Here is a 21,403-nt window from a genome sequence, read left to right as displayed (position 1 = left end):
ACCCCTTAACCTTTCCCCCTGGCCTCCTGAATCTGGCCCCACAGTCCCCTCCCCTTCTCAACCACTCGCCAAGACCCACAACCCCGACCCGTGAACTTATCTGTCAGTCTGGTCTCCTCAGCATGGGACCTGCCTGTAATCCTGCTACTTCTGGCTAGTGCTGCTGGGGCTACAGAGATGCCAGCCAATTTGATTGACCAGCAGTTCTCGAAGGTGGGACTTCCTCCCGAGAAAGGGGCAGAAGTCTTGCGTTAAAGCAATTAACGCTGCTCGTAGCATTAAGTTGCTGTGGGATAGTCATCTTAATCATGGGTTGGCTCCTCGCCCCCCCCACCCTCCCCCAACATTTTAGCTGGCAGGGGTGGGAATGACAGTGCCCCTTAAATTCCAGTCCCATGTTTCCAGAGTCTCCATGGATTTGCTCTACCCTACCTTACAGTTCAGTTCTCTTCCTGTATTGATCCAATACATAACAATTGTAAATAGCCTTGGTCCCAGTACTGATCCCTGTGGCACTCCACTAGTTAAAGCCTGCCAATTTGAAAATATCCTCTTTGTGCCTATTATCTGCTTCTTATCCCTTATCCAATGCTCTATCCATATGATTATATCGACCAAAATTCCAAATTATCTTGTGTATTAGACTTTTAAGTGGCATCTTTTTGAATGCCTTTGGAAATCCAAGGCCTAGATTTTCGACTCCGTGGACCTTGAAAAATGGTTGGTGGGACCTGCATCCGGAAGTCCCGCTCCCATTTCTAACAGATCATATCTTTGCCAGGGGTAGGGAGAGGTGGGGGATGATTGCAACCCACACATGGGGGGAAACCCAAACTCAGCACGGCCATTTAAACTCAGTGCTGACCTCAAACAGATTCCATTTTCGCTGGTGCATGGACCTTATCCCATAGTGTGGGCGTTACGAATTGTTATAGAAGATGTAAATGCTCATAATGAGTAGATAAGGTCTGTGGAACTGTCAAGCTGCCAAGTTATTTAAACAGCCTACCCTTTAAAAATAAAAAAAACTGCCTGCCTGCTTGTGTGTGTGTTGAGAAATATCTGTTCTAGCAATTTCAAAGCTGTTTGTTGACATAACCCAAGTGCAATAATTATAATATTATTACTGTTTGACTGCTTTCCACAACCTATCCTCCTTTCCTATCTCTTCTGAACACCTTGTACCCGGAACTATTTAACACCCAGTTCTGCCCTTCCTTGAGCCAGGTCTATGTTTATCAGAGTGGATGGGGTTGTTAAGTTTCCAGTTTAATTGACAGCTTAAAGTCATCATTAAATGATTAGCTGCTTTTGATGTGGTTATGAGTACAAATGTTTGTTTTTATAAGGGTTTAAGTACTTGAGGGGATTTAAATGTATTGCATGGGCGTTCATGAATGAGAGTGTTTTTTATATGTAGTGAAGTCTATAATAGATATTTAGAACTTTATTTCATTTCATCTCAGCATGGCTCCTGAGGTCTGCCCATATTGGATACTGGGTGAGTTGGCATGGAGGTTGCAAGGGCAAAGAGTGGTGTGTGTGGGGGGATGAGTTGGCATTAAGTTGGCATGGGAGCTATAGCGGGCCAAGGGGGTGGGTGGGGGCAAGAGTTGGCATGTATGGGCTTGGGAAGTGGGTGGGGGGTGAAATGATGCTTAATGTTTAAGAAATCAACCAAAATGGGCCTTTTTAACCAGCCTGCCTTGGCAATTGGCAGCCCGTGGCCACCTCTGATCTGCAACTGGGGTTGTTGGGCCCAACTCCATCCTGCACTCGGCCTCTGGCCTCCCCTGCACCCTCGTTCCCCCCACCACACCCCCGAAGCGAAGATCCACAATTCAGGGCACTTTATCCCAAGGTGGATATAGCGATCTGGAGGATTTCTTGGCTCTGCACACCTGCCTCGGGTGCAAAAATCCAGGTTCAAGTACACTACATCTAATGGTACCCCTTCATCTATTCTACAAGCTACATCCTCATGATTTCCCTTTAGTAAAACCATTTTGACTTGTCTGATTATCGGTTTTCCGTTTTGGAAACTGGTGAGGGTGTTGGTTCCTCAGAGGAATGCAGTCAGAGCCAAGTTTGTGGCACCACAAGTGACTCAGCTGTACAGGAGGGGAGGAAGAAGAAAGGAAGAGCTATAGTGATAGGGGATTCATTGGTTAGGAGAACAGACAGCCGTTTCTGTGGCCATGGACATGACTCCAGGATGGTATGTTGCCTCCCTGGTGCCAGGGTCACAGAGCGGCTGCAGGACATTCTTCTGGGAGAGGGTGATCAGCCAGAGTTTGTGGACCACATTGATACCAATGACTTGGGTAGGAAGGGGTATGTGGTCCTGCAATCAGAATTTAGGGGGCTAGGTAGAAAATTAGCAAGCGGGACCTCTAATGTATTAATCGCCAGATTGCTCCCAGTGCCACGTGCCAGTGAGTACAGAAATAGGAGGACAAGGCAGATGAATGTGTGGCTGGAAAGATGGTGCAGGAGGGGGGGGCTTTAGATTCCTGGGACACTGGGACTGGCTCTGGGAGAGATTGCATCTATACAAGCTGGACGGGTGCATCTGAACGGAGCTGGGACTGAGTTCCTTGCGGGACATTTTGCTAGTGCTATTGGGAGGGCTTTAAACTAACTCAACAGGGCTGTGGGAACCAAGAAAAAATATTAGAGAGGAATACCAGGATACACAAAATACTGGGAGGGACAGATAGCACTTGTATAGAGAATAGTAAGTTAAAAGGTAAAGTTGGGGTAAGGGAGAAAGTAACAAAATCTAAATCAGCGTTACTATGCATGTATGCAAATGCATGGAGTATAGTAAATAAGATTGGGGAGTTACAGCCACAGATTGCCATGTGGAAATATGATGTTGTGGCGATAACATAGACCTGGCTCAAGGAAGGGCAGAACTGGGTGTTAAATATTTCCGGGTACAAGGTGTTCAGAAGAGATAGGAAAGGAGGAGGGGTGGCGGTATTAGTTGAGGAGAGCATTACAGTGCTGGAGAAAGAAGATGTCCCAGAAGGTTCAAGGACAGAATCAATTTGGCTAGACCTAAGGAACAAAAAGGATGCAATTACATTGCTCGATGTAGTCTATAGGTCGCTGAATAGTGAGAAAGACTTAGAAGAACAAATCTGCAGGGAAATTATAGAGAGATGCAGGCATTATAGAGTAGATATAATGGGGGGGCTTTAATTACCCAAATGAATACTGGGACAGTGGTAGTGTAAAGGGGGAGATGGGCAAAAGTTCCTAGATTGTGTTCAGGAGAATTTTGAAAAGACGCACTGTTGGACCTGGTTCTTGGGAATGAGGTGGGCCAAGTAGATCAAGTGTCAATGGGGGAGCATTTAGGAGGCAGTGATCATTGTCTTGTACGTTTTAGGGTGATGATAGAAAAGGACGATAGGCAATCCAGAGTAAAAATAATTAACTGGACAAGAGCCGACTTCAATGGGGCAAGAATGGAGCTGGGCCAGATAGACTGGAACAAAAGATTGGCAGGAAAAACTGTAGTTGAACAAAGGGCTACCTTCAAAAAATAATTGGTTTGTGCACAGTCAGGGAATATTCAATCAAAAGGGAAAGGTAGGACAAACAAACCCAGAGCTCCCTGGATGAAAAAGGAGATTGAAATTAAGATAAAGAAGAAAAAGTGCGTTTACGACAGGTGTCAGGTAGAAAATACAATTGAGAACCAAGAGGAATACAGAAGGCTCAGAGGGGAGGTGAAAAAGCATATTAAAGAAGCGAAGAGGGTTTATGAGAAAAGACTGGCAGCCAATATAAAGGGGAATCCCAAAGTCTTCTATAGGCATATAATAGTAAAAGGGTGGTAAAAGGAGGAGTAGGGGTGATTAGGGACCTAAAAGGGAATTTACACATGGACGAAGGGGCCATGGCTGAGGTATTAAATGAATACCCTGCATCCGTCTTTACCAAGGAGGTAGATGCTACCCAGGCTATGATGACAGACGAGGAAACTCTGTCACTAGAAGGATTCAAAATTAACAAGGAGGAAGTGTTGAATAGACTGTTGGTACTTAAAGTTGACAAGGCATTGGGACTGGATGAGATGCATCTAAGGATATTGAAGGAAGTGAGAGTAGAAATTGCAGGGGCAGTGGCCATAATCTTTCAGTCTTCCCTAGACTCGGGTGGTGCCAGAGGACTGGAGAATTGCAAACATTACGCCTTTGTTCAAAAAAGGTTGTGAGGATAAGTCCAGTAATTACAGACTAGTCAGTTTAACTTCAGTGGTGGGCAAGATTCTAGAAACAATTATTCAGGATAGAATTAGTAGTCACATTAAAAAATATGGGTTGATAAGGAAGAGCCAGCATGGATTTCTAAAGAGGAAATTGTGTTTAACTAACTTGCTGGAGTTTTTTGAAGAGGTAACAGAAAAGGTCTATGAGGGTAATGCTTTGATGTGAGTGTACATGGACTTTGAAAAGGCATTTGACACAGTGCCGCACAATCGACTTGTGAGTAAAGTTATTGCTCATGGAATAAAAGGGATAGTAGCAATGTAGAAACAAAATTGGCTGAAAAATAGGAAGCAGAGAGTAATGGTCAATGGATATTTTTCAAGTTGGAGGAAGGTTTGTAGTGGAGTTCCCCAGGGGTCAGAATTGGGACCCTTACTTTTCTTGGTATATATTAATGATCTAGATTTTGATGTGCAGGGGGCAATTTCAAAATTTGCGGATGATACTAAGCTTGGGAGTGTTGTGAACTGAGAGGAGAATGGTGTGGAACTTCAAGAGGACATAGACAAGTTGGTGGAGTGGGCAGATAGGTGGCAGATGAAGTTCAATGCGGAGAAGTGTGAAGTAGTGCATTTTGGTAGGAAGAACATGGACAGATGATATAAAATGAGGGGTGAAATTTTGAAGGGGGTGCAGGAGCAAAAAGACTTGGGTGTATATGTGCATAGATCATTGAAGGTGGCAGGACAGGTGGAGAGAGCAGTTAATAAAGCATATGGTATCCTGGGCTTTATTAATAGAGGCATAGAGTACAAGAGCAAGGAGGTTATGTTGAATTTATATAAGACACTCATTAGACCTCAGCTGGAATATTGTGTACAGTTCTGGGCACCATATTATAGGAAGGATATGAACACATTGGAGAAAGTGCAGAAGTTTACAAGAATGGTTCCAGGGATGAGAAACTTCAGATATGAGGATAGGTTGGAGAGGTTGGGACTGTTCTCCTTGGAGAGAAGAAGGCTGAGAGGAGATTTGATAGAGATGTTCAAAATAATGAGGGGGCTGGACAGAGTAAATAGGGAGAAGCTGTTCCCTCTCGTATAAGGATCAAGAATGAGAGGGCACAGGTTTAAAGTGATTTGCAAAAGAAGCAAGTGTGACGTGAGAAAAAAACTTTTTTCGGTCTGGAATGCACTGCCTGGGAGTGTGGTGGAGGCAGGTTCATTCGAGGCATTCGAGAGGACATTAGATGATTATTTGAATAGAATCAATGTGCAAGGGTATGGGGAAAAGGCAGGGCAATGGCACTAGGTCATAATGCTCATTTGGAGAGCTGGTGCAGACATGATGGGCCAAATGGCCTCCTTCTGTGCCGTTAAGGTTCTGTGATTCTATGATTTTCTCAGTGCATTGTTAAGACATCCTTAATAATAGATTCCAGCATTTTCCTGGTGACTGATGTCAGGCTAACTGACCTGTAGTTCCCTGTTTAATGCAAGGCAGTTGCCTCTACCTTGCCACTTCAGAAACTTGCTTATGTTCACTGGTGCCTTTGATTTCCCCACTCTAATGCTCTTCATTGTTTACTCTTCCCACACTGCTTGCATACACTGATTTTTCCTCCTTAAAGTGTAATCCTCCAAGATGCCTACCTGCTTTTTTTTTTATTCATTCATGGGATATGAGTATCACTGGCTGGGCCAGCATTTATTACCTATCCATAATTACCCTTGTTCAGAGGGCATTTGAGAGTCAACCTCATTGCTGTGGGTCTAGAGTCACATGTAGGCCAGACCAGGTAAGAATGGCAGATATCCTTCCCTAAAGGACATTAGTGAACCATAGTGCTTGTGAGGAATTTTATTGAAATGCAAATTATTTTTATTTATTGAATTATTGCTAATTTCAGCAGAAACCATTTATTCCCAGTTATAATGCAGAGTATTCGGCATGTAACAATAATATAGGGTGCTAAAGATGGAACAACATAACTTTGCATTCACAATCATAGCGTTCTGACCCTTCATAAAAATCTCATCTATCATACTCCTGGTAACAACTTTTTCCCATTGGCAATGGGTTTTTTGCAGCAAAACTGTCACATCTTCCTTCATATTAGGTTCATCTAACAATGATTGTCAGACTGTATTGTCAAAGCTTGCTAGATGCCATTTCACCTGCACTTGCCAGCCCAGAATTTTACCTCCACCTTCCAAATCTCCCTTCCTTCACATTAAAACGCAAGGGTGGGAAATAGGAGACGACCAATTGCAGAACCGGAAAAACTTGTCTATCAAATTAAAAAGAAAACATGATCATAATGGTAAGTACTCTCCGACCTTACTGAAGAATTAGCTCTCCTTGACAGTTTATTGCTCCCAAAGTGTAAAGTGACCCTTCAGCACTCGTACAGGTTTCATAAGGAATCCTTTTATCACAACTCCATATGTTACAATGTCAGGTATTCCTGTAGTGTGAAGGAATTAAAACAAACCATCAGTAATGCATTTGGCATACAGCACAAGAAACTCATTTTTATGCTGATTGTTACAGGTGATTCACCTGTTTTCCTAGCCTCTTTTGGTATACAGCTAAAGTTCCCTTATGCACCTATTTCACTATGACACCTAATTTTATACAAAGATTGATACATTTATCTAATTTCAAAATATTCATAAGATTAGTTAACAACCATGAACAGCCATTTCACTTCATGTAACAATAGTAATGATTGTTCTATTTTAACGAGGGTGAACTAAGCATTGTTTATGATTTTCAAAAGATTATATACCACTGGGATTTTACTGTTTTTCTTCAGTATGAGAAAGCAGACACTGTAATGATCACATGTGAGGGCATCCAGCAACATTGTAATAAAGGCAAAATACGGCGGACGCTGGAGATCCGAAATAAAAACAGAAAGTGCTGGAAAAACTCAGTCGGTCTGGCAGCATCTGTGGAGAGGAACAGAGTTGACATTTCGAGTCCAATATGACTCTTCTTCGGAATTTAATCCAGCAACATAGGCCAGCCATTTAAAGCATTTAAGCAGTGTATGGCAGTCCTGTCCAACTATTGCTCTGCAATCCCACTCAGAAATAGAGGGCACCAGGTCCTGTTGGGCAAATGCTTGCGATTTTGACAGGGTGGGATAATGGGAAAGAAGAGGCCAGAGGGGTGATTCTCAAACTTTGCACTTGAAGCAGGAAGCCCTAACCCCTCCCCCTGACAGCAGATATTGGAAATAGCCAGTGGTTGGACAATTAGAAGTAGTGCCTGCCTAGATTTCCAGCAAGTGCTTGCATCAGGAGGGTACAGCAGCAGGAAGGCAGCAAAATTAGACAGAGCCCAGGTTTTCCTAATGGTCCCACAATTCCATCCAGAAGTAGGGTGGAGAACAAATTAAATCTGCCCAATCTCTTGTCACCACAAGTACAAGAGTACAACTGCAAAGACAAGTAACTGCACACTGCTGCAAGTTATAAAGGCTTGCAGCAGTTTCAGGGGTAGAGATAATCGGAGTTGTTTAACAAAAATGTATGTTGGTTCAGCAGGAGTACATAGTAGACTATGGTTCTTGGATGCAGTGGTGCCATGATATGTGTTGTCCATCCTGTAGTGTAGAGAACTCCAGGACTATCTGCAGCAGAGGACCCACCCTCCAAAGGCAAAGCATCTCCCAAAGCGTCAAGGAGGAAAGCAACTGTTAGTAACCTCACACACTGTTGCCACTCAGATAGCACCTGAAAGAAGTACAAGGCCAGTTTAAAGGAATCACACGCTGACACCAACAGGTAGCACAGTGGTAAGAAGCACACAGGCAGTATGAGTTTTAACTAAAATTATTGCTGCACTTAAGTTGTGCTTGCAGACATTTACTTAATATGCAAAGTTTTTGAAAGCAACTTTGATCAACTGTCATGCGTGGGAGCTCTTGAGTTGATACAGACAAAGGGGAGAATGACAGTTGATGGCATCTTTGTGGAAGGGAGAGGGAAGAAATAGACAAGACTATTCATACAATGGCCAGAAATTGCAGTCCATAGATGGTCTCTTATGTCAGATTGACATGAATGTCTCTTGCAGTTCGGGCTGCTGCTCCTGCTGTTCCTCTTGCTGATTCCCTTGCTTCCCATGATGTCCTTTAGGAGGACGCTACTGACTACAAGGCAAAATTAGGAAACATGGAATACGCCAGCAAGGGCCTTGAGATCCATATAGAGGGCATCCAGATTGATCTAAGCACTTTTCACCATGTCTTTGGTGAGCTCTATAATATTTCTACTGGTTGAATGGACCTCATTGTAGGACTGCTGAGCTGGGACCATGTGAAAACATTCAGATGTAATCAGCCTCGACTGCAGAGAATCACTTTTTATCTCTAAGGTTCCCACAGAGACTTACCTTTCTGAGTAACAGCATGATGGCCAACTTGAAATGAAGGTATTATGGCACCATCCATTTACTTGAGTGATGGTGGGATCGCTGGTTGCAAATGAGCTGCACATTGAAGTAGTGGAATTGAAGGGGATTTTCCCAGGCAAGGAGTTTTGGATTTGGGTGCATTTGGGGAGTTAAATTCCCTAAAAGTGACATCGGGTCAGGAGCTGAACTCGCCCACCTCTGGCTTCCATGCGGTTGGGTTTGAAGACAAGCAGGGATCCTCCATGCAGCTGTCAGGTAAGTCATTTAAATATTCCAATAAACAATTAGATTCTGTTTTAACCAAGGATTCTGAATTTAACAAGCAGTTAAATCTACTTCCTAAGCTTTGTGGAACTAACCAGCATTACCAAGGCAGGAGTACAGCAGGACAAGCTTTTTCAGTGAAACTGACAGGCTAGGAAGCCTTTGATCAATGAAACTGAAGAGCTGCAGTCATGGCCAGATCAGAGGCTTCTGCTCACAGGACTCCTCAGAGATGGTTTCAGTGCTTGACGGGTGATTGCCAATTCCTTGGGAGTCACTTCACTGTTGTTAGCCTTTACCACAGCATGGTAGCAACTTGTGCAGCTCCGCTTTGCACCTCTAGTGATAAGCAAGAGAAACAGCAAACCAACAGCACCACCACTAGCAGCAGAAGCAACACCAGTACCAGCTGCCTTCTCCTCAGTCACATGCACCCCACCCCCCCCACAAACACAGGATCTGCAGTCAAAGGACCATCTCTCTCAACATGTTTGAGCACCAATGTATCAGGAAGCTTAGGGTTTCGCTGCACTGCTGACATCTGCAGCCTCAGGGAATTTCCCAGGTCTCCTCTCCATTCCTGTGGTTGCTGGAGCCTCAAACATTCATGCCCAGTTGACCCATTCTAACCCATGCCCAGCTCCCCATAATTAGGAGTCCTTTCTTTGGTAGAATCAACTTATCATCCCATCCCCCCTGTTTGGGTAATAATAAAGCAGGATCCTAATGCAGTGGCTTAGTTAAAGAGCCACAGAAAAGCCCGCTGCAGGATCCAATGGGTTCTTCACCTGCTAATGGTCCTACTGTTTCAACAGGAACTAAGTTGAGAACATTTTGCCGATTGTTTCATGTAGAAATACACCTGATCATTGATGACAGGAATACATAAGAGGTCATGTGGATTGATCTCTGTAAAGTTGCAATGCCATGCCAAGGAGCTGTCAACTGGCTGTTAGCCAGATGATGAAATGTGTTGCTTCATGCATCTGTGCACAGCTAATTGATGTCAATGATATCCCCAGTGTCAGCATGGAATGACCCTGTATTAAATAATTTATGGACTTAGCAATGCAATGTCAATGGATTGTAGGTCCAATTATAGCACATGTCATCATCCAGTGATGGCTTCTTTTGTAAAGCAAAGCCTCCTCAGGCATAGTTCCTCTAACAATTGCGGTGTGTATACCTTTACCTGTATATTTTGGCATAGCCAAACCATTGAGTGGGCATCATGTCCTTCACTTGCTGCCTTTCAGTCTGGTATTTAACACTCTGTCGCTTCTTCCAAAAAGGAAAGCTGCAGGAGAATTCCCAATGGGAATCCCATTGTGCTCGGTCTAAAATGAGGGGGAGATAGTGGTGGTACAGTGGTAATGTGGCTGGGCGGCTTGGGTTCAAATCTACGGCAGTTGGTGGAATTTAAATTCAATTAATAAATCTGGAATGTAAACGCTAATCTCAGTAATGGTGACCATGACAACTATCATGGATTGTTGTAAAAACCTACCTGGTTCACTAATGTCCTTTACTGAAGGAAATCTGCCATCCTAACTTGGTCTGGCATATATGTGACTCCAGACCCACAGCAATGTGCCCTTAGCTGCCCTCTGAAATGGCCTAGAAAGCCACTCAGTTCAAGGGCAATTAGGGATGACAGTGACACTCACATCCCATGAAAAAAATAAAACAAAAATGATAGGGATAGTGAGAGAATGGGAGGACAACAACAATTGCAAGCAAACAAATGTCGAAGTAATTGGCAGCAACTAAAAGAAAACAAAACCCGTGAGGAAATAATATTGATGCGCACTTCTATGAATTCTCTTATGCCTTGTGCCAAGCCCAAAATGCCCATTTTAAATGGGCAAGAAGTTAAAACAGCACAAATTGTGGAATTGATAGAAAATGGCTGTACAAAGCTATGATGCCTTTCTCATCTTGTTTGTATCCAGTTATCAGAAAATAAGCATTGCTTCCTGTGTCCATCAGAAATGAGAGCAGATAATTGGACTGGCAAATGGACAGCTGTCACCCAGTTTTGGAATTGGTTCTAGCTAATTGGAAAGCGTGAACCTCGTAGAACCAATTGGAAAATCTCGACTTATCTTTGGGACAGGGGTGATTAACAGGCATGAGATGAAATTGTGGAGCTTGTGCCTACAGAATCTTCAGATTCATTTTTTTTTGTTTGTTCCTGGGATGTGGGCGATGCTTGCTATGCAGAATTTATAACCCATCCCTACAGTAAGATCTGGTTTTAACTAACCTGACCCACCGAGGCAGGGATGGTCAGTAGGTTGTGGGGAACCCAGAAGTCAGAGTTCCTCCACACATTGTTGAGTTATAACTTCACAGCACGTGTCTGATGTCACCAACCAGTTCCCCGCCCGGAGGCCAGCTAGATTGACAGGTTTGACCTCCAGTTAGGCAGAGTTGAAGCAGCAGAACAACTTGGATCTGCAACAGTGGGGAGGGAAAGTGTCAATCCTGGAGAGGCCAGCAAGAAAGGTATGTCAGGTGGGGTAAGGGATAGGGAGTGATCTGGGTGAATCTGGGGGATGCCAGTCTTGGGGTGCTGGGTAGGGGAAATGAGGGGAAGATGCAGTCCATGTGGTGTAGATACAGCCACAGTGCTGTTAGGAAGGGAGTTCCAGGATTTTGACCCAGTGACAGCGAAGGAACAGCGATAGAGTTCCAAGTCAGGATGGTGAATGGCTTGGCGGGGGGGGAATGTGCAGGTTGTGGTGACTTTAATTCCACACTATTTGGTTGGCCCTTGGGGGAGTTATTTACCACATGAAACCACGTGAGTACAAGGTCAGTGGGCATTCAAATCACTGTTTTTCCCAGGCAGGCATACTGGATCCAGCAGGTAGGTATAAAGGACTTGCCTCCTGGATAGGCAGACCTCACCAAGGTGTAGTTGCTGAGTTTCCCGAGGATTCAGAAGCTCCGCTGTCCATGGTTACATTTGGGAAGTAGAATAACGATAAGGCCCATAGTCTCGCGACCAGACTCATGGGAGTGGGTTGGTCACCCACTCATCATCCCTCCTCTATTAAAACCAGTGGTGGGTTGGTTGGTGGCAAGCTGTTAACATGATTTTGATTTTTAAGACTATAGCACCATCACCCAACCACCCCAGCCCCGGACCTACCCTGGCACCACCTAACCCAAACCTGCCCACTTTTTGTGGTAAAAATCTCCCCTAAGGGTCAACCAAATAGTGTGGAATTAAAGTCACCACAACCTGCACATTCCCACCCAAGCCAGTCACCATCCTGACTTGGAACTCTATCGCTGTTCCTTCACTGTCACTGGGTCAAAATCCTGGAACTCCCTTCCTAACAGCACTGTGGGTGTACCTACAGCACATGGACTGCAGCGGTTCAAGAAGGCAGCTCACCACCACCTTCTCAAGGGAAATTTGAGATCGGCAATAAATGCTGGCCTATCGAGCGATGCCCACACCCTGTGAACGAATAAATAAAAAGTAATGTAGGAATGTTAGTTTCCTTATCCTGAATGACATTAGTGAACCTGTTGGTTTTTTAGACAAAAATCACAGCTATCTTGGGTATTTCTTAGTTTTAGTCCAATACTCCAACTGAAACCTAACCACTGATTTGTATAGGTTTAGCACAGCTGCCTTACTTTTGCACTCTACGCCTCTATTTATAAAGCCAAGAGTCCTGTATGCTGTTTTCACACCTTTATCAACTTACACAAATCTTTGAAGATAGCAGGATATGTTAATTCCCAGGTCTCTGTTCCTCCACCCCTTTTAATATTGTGCCATTTAATTTATATTACCTCCTCAGTCTTCTTTCCAAAATGCATCACTGCATTATGCTGGTGCAGTCCGTCAAAAGGAACTGTAATGGAGTTGTTGGCACCTTGTAGTAAGGTACCCTTTACCTCTTGATGCATCTGTGAACAACAGAAGGATTGACACAGCATATGTTAACAGCATGTGACTTGTAAGTGTTCAAAAACACCTAGAAATCCAGATATACATGCAGATATTTGATCGAGCCTGCAGGTCTCCTTTCAGGGGATGACAGCATTTTCACAGTCACTACTCCTCAGTCATTTTCAGGTATGGCGCCTGGAATGGCAGATCCAATTATTGCGTATTTGTGAGACTTTACTGTCTGCTTTATCAGCCATCTTATGGACTGGGTGTTAATCTTCTTTATGATCCTTTTCAGCCGACTGCAGGGCAAGTGGAGCATTGAATCCAATGCCCACAACAGCCAAATATTCAGGGCAGCAACTCTGACCTGTAGCTGATCAGCTTTCCATAAAACTATATATAAAGCTAGTAAAAGATGCCAGCCTGCAATCATTGCTTCAGTCTTGCAGTCACTGCTTCAATGTCAATGTTAAATGTGGTTTGGGAGCACATGGCACATATAAAGTGGACATTTGCAAAATTATGAAAAATTAGATATGTCATCAATACTAAACTCAGCAACACCAACATGTGGACCCAGAACTTCCATGGAGTGGTAATCATCGTCAGATTGCCAAACTGCTCCTTCTTTACTTCAGTCTGGAGCTACACATTTCTCTCCCAATCTTCTGTACCAGGCCTGGTGTGAAATGTGCAGCACAGCAGCTACAGAGTCCTTCCAGTGCAGAGCAGCAGCATCAGGGGAAGTGAAGCCGCAGCACTTTTTACAGCACTAGCTGCTGTAAACCAGGTAAATTTAAAGGTCCCAGCCAATTTGAGAAACCAGGGAGAAGGTAAATGTGTAAGTTAAGTGGGTGAGGGTTTGAGATGGTGGGGTGGGGTGGGTGGATGGGTGGTCAGGTGATGGTTGGGTGCTTGTGAGGGTGCCGGGTGGTCAGGGTTGGTTGGGCTGTCGGGGCGTCAGGAAGGTGGCCATGTGGGAGGGTGGGTGTTACTTGGGGGTTTGGGAGGGAAGTCAGGGATATGCGGGTACTCGGGGAGGGGGAGGTCAATAGGGTAGTTCGGGGATGGGGGTTAGTTGGGTGGGGGATTGGGGATAGTTGAGGGTCAGGAGTAGTAGTGGGTGGGAGGTAGTTGGGGGGGGTCAGGAGGTTAGACGGGAGGGTGGGAGTAGTTGAGGGTGTGGTGGGGTAGTCGGGAGGGTGGGGAGTTGGGTGTCGAGATTGTAGTTGGGGTCAGGAGGGTAATCGGGGGGGTGGGTAGATGGGGGTTGGGGTGGTAGTCAGGGTGGGGGTAATCTCTGAGATGGGGTGGTAGTCAGGAGGGTGGGGGTAGTCAGGGGGATGGGGAGGTAGCGGGATGTTGCGGTAGTTAGGGGGTCATGAGGGTAGTCGGGTTGGTCGGGGGTGGGTAGTCGTGGGGTGGTAGGGGATGGTCATGGGGGGGCCGGGAGGGTAGTCAGGGGGCGTGGATAGTCAGGGGGTTTAGGAGGGTAGTTGTGGGGGTTGGAGGTAGTCAGGGGTGTCTTGCTTTTTGTTTCAATGATGCACACAGGCTGTCGACATTGAGCTGAGCTAACTTTATTGACAACACAGTTTCCTAACATGAACGTATATCTGCATTAACTGAATTCTATCAAGACAGGCTCCAACATATGCTATTCGACCTTCAATCCCCAGGTTAGGTGACCCCATATTGAGTACAGAGTACTGTGCAGTATCTAATACTGGAGTCCACTACCACAATCAGCTATTATGATGACGGGAGTGGGGGCTGGGTGGGGGGGAGGGTGGTCAGGACGGTAATCAGGGTGGGTGGAGGAGTAGTCAGGGTGTCCAGTGGGGGTCAGGCAGTGGAGTCAGTAATATAGTTATCCAGGAGTTGGAAGTGGTTTTAATCCTTCTAACTTTTCCTGGGTAACCATTCTGCTAAGAGAGTCAGAACCATCCGAAGTATCCGACTCAAATCAGAGTATTGAATGGTTCCAGGTGCAGGGTAATTGCCTATCAGAATTTGTAACTTCCCAGGCAATTCCCATGCAGTCCTTGCATGGTGACCTCTGGGGGGCATCTTCTTGGGTATGACTCGGAGCTATAACATTAATCAGTCACTTCATTAAAGTTGTAATTTACAGCATACTATAAAACTGGTTAAATGTTCGCTGTACCACAATGCTTAGAATACCACTATAGTAATGCCACAAATACTTTAAAAAAAAAGTTGAAAGGACTCTTTAATTTTATTTCTATTCAGGAATCTCAAAGATAACTACAAACCCTGGTGCTTTATTCAGGATGCAACTGGAAGACCAAAGTACAATGTTTGCGCTGTTACCTGTTGCTCCAAGAGTATGTACTTTGCATTGTAATTTGTGCAGAACTTTTTCGGAATGAGAAAAACACAAATTGGACCAGTAATATTCAACGTTGAATATTAATAGAGATAAAATATAATTTAAAAATCAATCACACCGATAGATATAGCCTAAGGACCAAGAATAGTGGAAGGGAAGTGGAGGAAGAAATATGCAGATAAATTAAGGAATTGAGTAAAATCATAGAATAATAATCATGGAAGATTTCAACTACCCTGATATTAATTGGACATAAAAGACAGGAAAAGGGGATAAGGGCTTGGAGGTCTTACAATGTGTACAGGATTCCTTTCTTATCCAATATGTAAAAAAACACAACCGAGCAAGATTGGCTATAGGATCCATAAATGAGAAATGGCCCAGAGCAGACAAGAGAAGTAAAAGGGTAGGAACATGTAGGCCATGGCTTCCCAAACTGTGGAACTCACAACTCACAAAAGGGTCGCGAGACAAGATTTTGGGGTCAGGAGCTCCAAGGCAGCAATGATGCTGTGGGGCTCAGACTAATTTCTGATAGCTGCAAGGTGCATTTGAATGCTCATGTTTTTTTCTATTGGTGGACATGGCCTAAAGCATAGCTCTCTGAGGACCGATTGCTGCTGTTAAAAAAAAAAACCTGTGAAAAGGTTGATGTTCATTTCTTTTTCTTGGCGAAATGCTCAGCGGAATCATCCCAGATTTGCACTGAGTGCGGTAGCAGGTGGGAAGAGGGAAATTTTACCCACCGGATGCTATGGTGGGTTATTGTGCCGTATCGTCCCATTTCTGGCGTGGCCCACCTCATTAATAATACATTCCCAGGAAACACGCCCATTGCCGGCAGGGCAGCCTCTGATTCGCCCACCCTGCCATCACCTCAGGCCTTCAGTAAACTGGGCACCATATTGAAAAGGTGCCCTTGCACAGAACTAGCGCACTCTAAGGGATCAGAAGCTGCTACAAAGTCATGGCTGCTAAAGGGAGGAAACATGCTGCCCTCAAATTTAGCGAGGTCTCCCTCAGGTGCCTACTGGACACAGTGCAGGCCTGCCATGAAGCCCTCTGCCCGTGCTCTGGGCAAAGTCTAGAAAGCAGGGTGACAAATCCAGCATGGACGGCTGTGGCAGCGGTGGTCAGCACCAATGCCCTGCAAAAGAGGACAGCCACCCAGAGCCAAAGGAGGATGAATGATGATCTCTGTTCTGCCAGGGTAAGTCATTCTTCTCATCACTCTTAACTCATTTGAGGAGGTGGTGGTATAGTGGTATTGCCACTAGACCAGTATTCTAGAGACCCATGGCAATCCTCTGGGGAGCTGGGTTCAAATCCCACCACAGCCGACGGTGAAATTTGAAGTCAATAAAAATCTGGAATTAAAAGTCTAATGATGATGACCATGAAACCATTGCCGATTGTTGTAAAAACCCAACTGGTTCACTAATGCCCTTTAGGGAAGGAAATCTGCTGTCCTTGCCTGGTTTGGCTTACATGTGACTCCAGACCCGCAGCAATGTGGTTGACTCTTAAATGCCCTCTGAACAAGGGCAATCAGGGATGGGCAATAAATGCTGGCCTAGCCAGCAATGCCCAAATCCCATGAACGAATAAAAAAAAACACACTCACAAACCCATCACACAGCCACAGGAATCTCACTCACTGCCAGTTCAAGGGACATTACTATTAACTCTCTCACACACACCTTCATCTGCCCTGCGGATTGTGTCCTCATCCATCCATGGCACCACTCATCCCCACACATGCCAGGCATCCTTCTCATCTGGCTTGGCAGGCATCCTGCTTACAGTCTCTCCATCTGTCCTCATGCAGAACAGACTGGCACACAACAAAAGGGAAAGGTCACAGACTGATGGAGGAATGCCTGACAACAAGGTCCTCATGGACTTTGAAAGTAGAGTCATTCAGCTGGCTGGATACGCTCTGGGCCTTATTGTGCTGACAGTGAGGTCGGCTGTGCTCAACTAAGTGAGGATCCAGCTGTGCAGCATCCATCAGACAACCATGATGTGAGTGAGTTCTCCTATTTCGCAGTCCCCTGCGATGCACTAATTACCTCTCCTTGCTTTTGCAGGCACACCTGGGAAGCAGCCGAGGGGGTCCACGAGCCAGGTTCTCGACTCAAGCCTCAAAGACACCTCGGAAGAAGAATCTGATGACACCTCATTGAAGTCCCATCACAGCGCTCACCCACACCCTCCACCAGCACAGAGACACACACTTCGGTGGGACCTAATTCTAGAGTAGCCTTGGGGTCACAATCTAGTGAGCACATTGCACTATCCACAGCGGGTGACTGCAGTGACTTCCCAGGTTTCTAGCACTTGATGGACTGCTGGACGCCAGAAATCAGCCTCTGGACTCGGTCATACCTCAGTTGTTAGAGCTGCAAAGGCAAGCTGGGGAACATCAGGAAGTGGTGTCCGCTGCATCCTCAGATTGCAAGGCACAATGGAGGAGTCCGTCCATCTTCAGGCTGAGGTGATAGTGCCGGCATGCCAACGCACCAAGGTCAACTCTGATGGGATGGCAGCCACTATGGACACCTTAGTCCAGGACATCAGATCTGCACGGGCAGAATTCCATTGTTGATGCCATAGTTGGCCTCCAACAGTGTCAACATGAGAGGGGTGCGGGGCAGCTCGATCTCACTCCAGCTACCCCTTCTCCTTGAGACAGCTAGGGGCCTTTGGGTACCCATAGGGAGGAGGATCAGCAGGTGCACACCCCTGGGCCATCCACCCAGGTAACTCTAGGAGTGTCCAGTCCATCTGAATCCCCTCTTCCTGTAATCCCAGCAGCTCCAGCTCCACAGGCCAAGGGGGGTGCCACTGCCACACAGCAGGACCCCGAAAGTAGGCTGGGCCCTCCAGGTCTCGCCCTTCTGAGGACGCCTGCCAAGGTCATCACATACAGGACATAGCAATCGGCAGGCTGCCTCCACCTCTGCTGTGGATGTCAGGGGAAAACCAAGACATAGCGGTAGGGTTAGGAAGGTTAAGGAGATGTAGTTGCACAGCCTGGGCGCAGGTGTTAACCACTTGTACATAATGTTCACTATTGTAAATAAACTCTCAAGAATGTCTCCTTGCCTATGGCTCCTTGTTATGATGAGCAGTGTTCATGTCACTCAGATGTGAGACCTTGGTCCCTGCAAAAGCTAAAGGCTGGTGTCTCAGTCCAGGGCCTCATCCCTATTCAGTGTGTAACCTTCAGACCAAAGGGATGGTCTGGCTTCACTCACTGGACACATTAGTGATGCCTGCACCTCGATGCTGCCAGAATGTTGTGGGCAGATGTCACAGAGTTCTGTCATTCTCTCTGTGCTCTCAGCACCTTTGAGGTGGAGCTGCCTCCACGCCCCCAATCTTGACCAGTGCCATCAGCCACACAGGAGTCAAACTTTCACAGATGCAAGGTGAGGATGTCAGGGTTGTCCTCACTGCATCTTGTCATCATCCTCCACAAATCTTGCAGCTATGTGGGCCTCACGAGCGCACCTGCCTCATCTGGCCAGCAGCATCCTTGCCTTCAAGGACCTCATCATCGTCACCCCCTTCGATGTCTTCCTCATCGGAAGAGATGTGTAACTCCTCCTTTCAAAGCAAATTATATTCTTCCTCTTGGTGAGGTTCAGTGAACACTCTGGAGAGCTGGGGGAGGGAGGGGGGGGGGTGGCGGGGTGTCGGGGGAGACTAGCATGGTGTAGGGGTTAAGAAAAGAAATAACCTACAGCAGTCAGTGCACCCTGAAATTAGGATGAATAAAGAAATGGTAAAAATGCTTCGTCCTTAAGGGGTAAAAAAAGTATACTGGAGGGGTTATGGGTTGTCACAAACCAATCAAGAAATCCTGATTAACATTTAAATGGAATAGATAAAAAAACAAGGAAGCAGATTTGGAAAAAGATGGATTTGGCTTTCTGCCAAGACATGGGAAGCTCCCACATTTATTACATGGACCATCTTGTCATAGGAGTCCACCTTTTAACAGCATAACCAAGAAAAAAATAGCAAGCTAAAAAGTGTTTTAAGGCAATATTCTATTTAGACAGTGGCCTGGACACTTGCACATTCCAGAACAATCTCAGGTCAGAAGCACTTGCGATGGACTATGGAGGGTCCTAACTCATCATACTCCTGCTTGGTGATCCCCATTTGCTGGAAGGTGGAGAGACAAGCCAAGATGGAGTGACCAATCCATACTGAATAGTTCCTTTCAGGTGCTGCAACAATCTTGATCTTCATTGTGCTTGGAGCCAAGGCCTTGATTTCCTTTCTCATTTGATCGGCAATACCTGGGTATATGGCGGATTCACGAGACAAGATAGTAATGGCATACCGATCCTTCCTGATGTCTATGTCCTCAGCCAGGTCCTCTCCCCATTGCAGCACCAGGTTTTGGAACGTGCAGCAAGCGACAAACTTGCGCTACACCCTCTGGCGACCATATTGCAGTGCTCCACCAGACCTGTCGAGGCACCGGAGACTCATTTTCAAAATGCCTATCGTTTGCTCCACCAAAGTTTGAGCCGCTGCAGTCTGAGGCCACTGCATGGACGTCATCAGCCACGCCCTTGTACCGAAGGAGCCAACTCTGCATCCTCTGTGCACCCTGGAAGATGTCAAGGATCTGGGGCTGCTAAGGATGTGGGAGTCATGGACGCTCCCTGGGAATTGTGGGCATACCTATAGGATGTGTTTGTGGTGGTCACACACCAGCTGAACGTTCAGTGAGTGGAAGCCCTTGGGGTTGACATAGTTAACTGCTTGTTGCCATGGAGATCTAAGCGCCATGTGAGTGCAGTCAATGGCACCCTGCACCTGTGGAAAACCTGAGATCTGCACAAATCCCAGCACTCTTGCTTCCTGGCTTTCCTGATCCTGGCTGAAATGCATGACGTTCCGAGCCTTCACAAAGATGGTGTCCGTGACTTCCTGGATATAATTGTGCATGGAGGCTTGTGAGATTCTACACAGGTCACCTGTGGAGCCCTGGAAGGAGCCTTTGGCATAAAAATTGAGCTCCGCTGTCACTTTCACGGCCACTGGCATTGGATGCCCCTGTGGCATCAAATCCTGCAGCAGGGGCATATGCGACCAATCAGTTCCTTAGACGTGCGTAGTGTCGGCAACACTGGTCCTCGGTCATCTGTAGGAATGACAAGTGCCATCTATAGACCCTGGGTCTAGCGAGGCGCTTACGAGCAACGGCTCGTTGTGGATCATCAGCTGCGTGCTGGCCCTGCGGCCCTGCCACCCCGCCGCCCCTTCAACTTGAAGGACGTGTTCTTTCCTTGCTGACCCAGGCACTTCCACCACTCTCTTCCTCTTCTCTGGTCTCTGTAAGCCATGAGGCATATCGCTCAGTCACCAGGCTCCATGATCCTGATGTTCTCCCCCTTCAGGATCAAAGAGGGAGATGTGTAGGTTATCATAGGTGTACTAAGAACCTCTCTTGATTAAGTCTGAAGGCCCCTTCATGCATGTAGGAGAGTGCAGGCCAACACTTGGATGGTGTAGTGTGCTCATTGGCTGTCCAAAACCCCATCCACCTCCACCCACTCCACTTGACCGATTGGCAACAACTTTGGTCATTAGACTGCATGCTGTGCTCTCAGCTGAGGTTCAGGCGCTCTCCTAACCCACACTGCAAGGATGCGCTGTTAGTTTGAACCATTATGGATACTGGTCCAAACCTTAATAAAGAAATTGCTGTGAATGCCTTCACCAGTGACTGCACCATGGCCACCTTTCACAAGGGGATTGTACAACTTGTCCAGTCGGCCAATTGCTTTTCTGCCCCCTAAAATGCACATTAATTAGCAGTCTGTGTCTGAGGGGTGAAAGGTTCTGAGGCATTTGGTGGCACTTTCATGCTTTTGTGTTGCTTTGTGTGGACAGAAAAGCTTCAGAGGCCCGGCTCAAAGCAGGTCAGTGGAGCTGCTGCTGAATGGACTCAGCTGTGGAAGAATGCTCACTTTTGACAAGCTTTCCCAAGTGCTTGGCTATTTCCCGCACCCCCTGCCCTCCCTGCCGCCATGTGCTTGACTATTTCCTTCAGTCTGTGCTGCCTTTCTCCCACTCCCAGCCTGACCCACACTGGGGCCTTTGCCTTGACACCGCGCTGAAAGCCAGCCAGGAAAAACAACTGGCCTGTGCCCCCCACGAATGCCTCTTCCTCGATGTCCTATGGGCGATGCT

The 21,403-nt window shown here is 46.2% G+C and overlaps 1 protein-coding gene and 1 long non-coding RNA gene across 2 annotated transcripts in view; one reads left to right on the top strand and one right to left on the bottom strand.

Moving 5' to 3' along the window:
* The window catches only part of LOC144694383 (factor VII-activating protease-like), a 90,746-nt gene that overhangs the window by 41,040 nt on the left and 28,303 nt on the right, over positions 1 to 21,403 (top strand). The window contains exon 9 of the mRNA XM_078564702.1: positions 15,085 to 15,179. Within this exon, the coding sequence (XP_078420828.1) occupies positions 15,085 to 15,179 (95 nt within the window). The remainder of the gene's footprint in view (positions 1 to 15,084; positions 15,180 to 21,403) is intronic.
* LOC144694388 (uncharacterized) overlaps positions 5,414 to 21,403 on the bottom strand; it is a 28,555-nt gene continuing 12,565 nt past the window's right edge. The window contains exons 2-3 of the long non-coding RNA XR_013579739.1: positions 12,729 to 12,845; positions 5,414 to 6,693 (exon numbers count right to left, since the gene is read on the bottom strand). This is a non-coding gene — a long non-coding RNA (uncharacterized LOC144694388). The remainder of the gene's footprint in view (positions 6,694 to 12,728; positions 12,846 to 21,403) is intronic.

This window comes from Cetorhinus maximus, chromosome 20, assembly GCF_964194155.1.
Source record: "Cetorhinus maximus chromosome 20, sCetMax3.hap1.1, whole genome shotgun sequence".
Lineage (NCBI taxonomy): Eukaryota > Metazoa > Chordata > Chondrichthyes > Lamniformes > Cetorhinidae > Cetorhinus > Cetorhinus maximus.
This window is presented reverse-complemented; position numbering and strand designations above follow the sequence as displayed.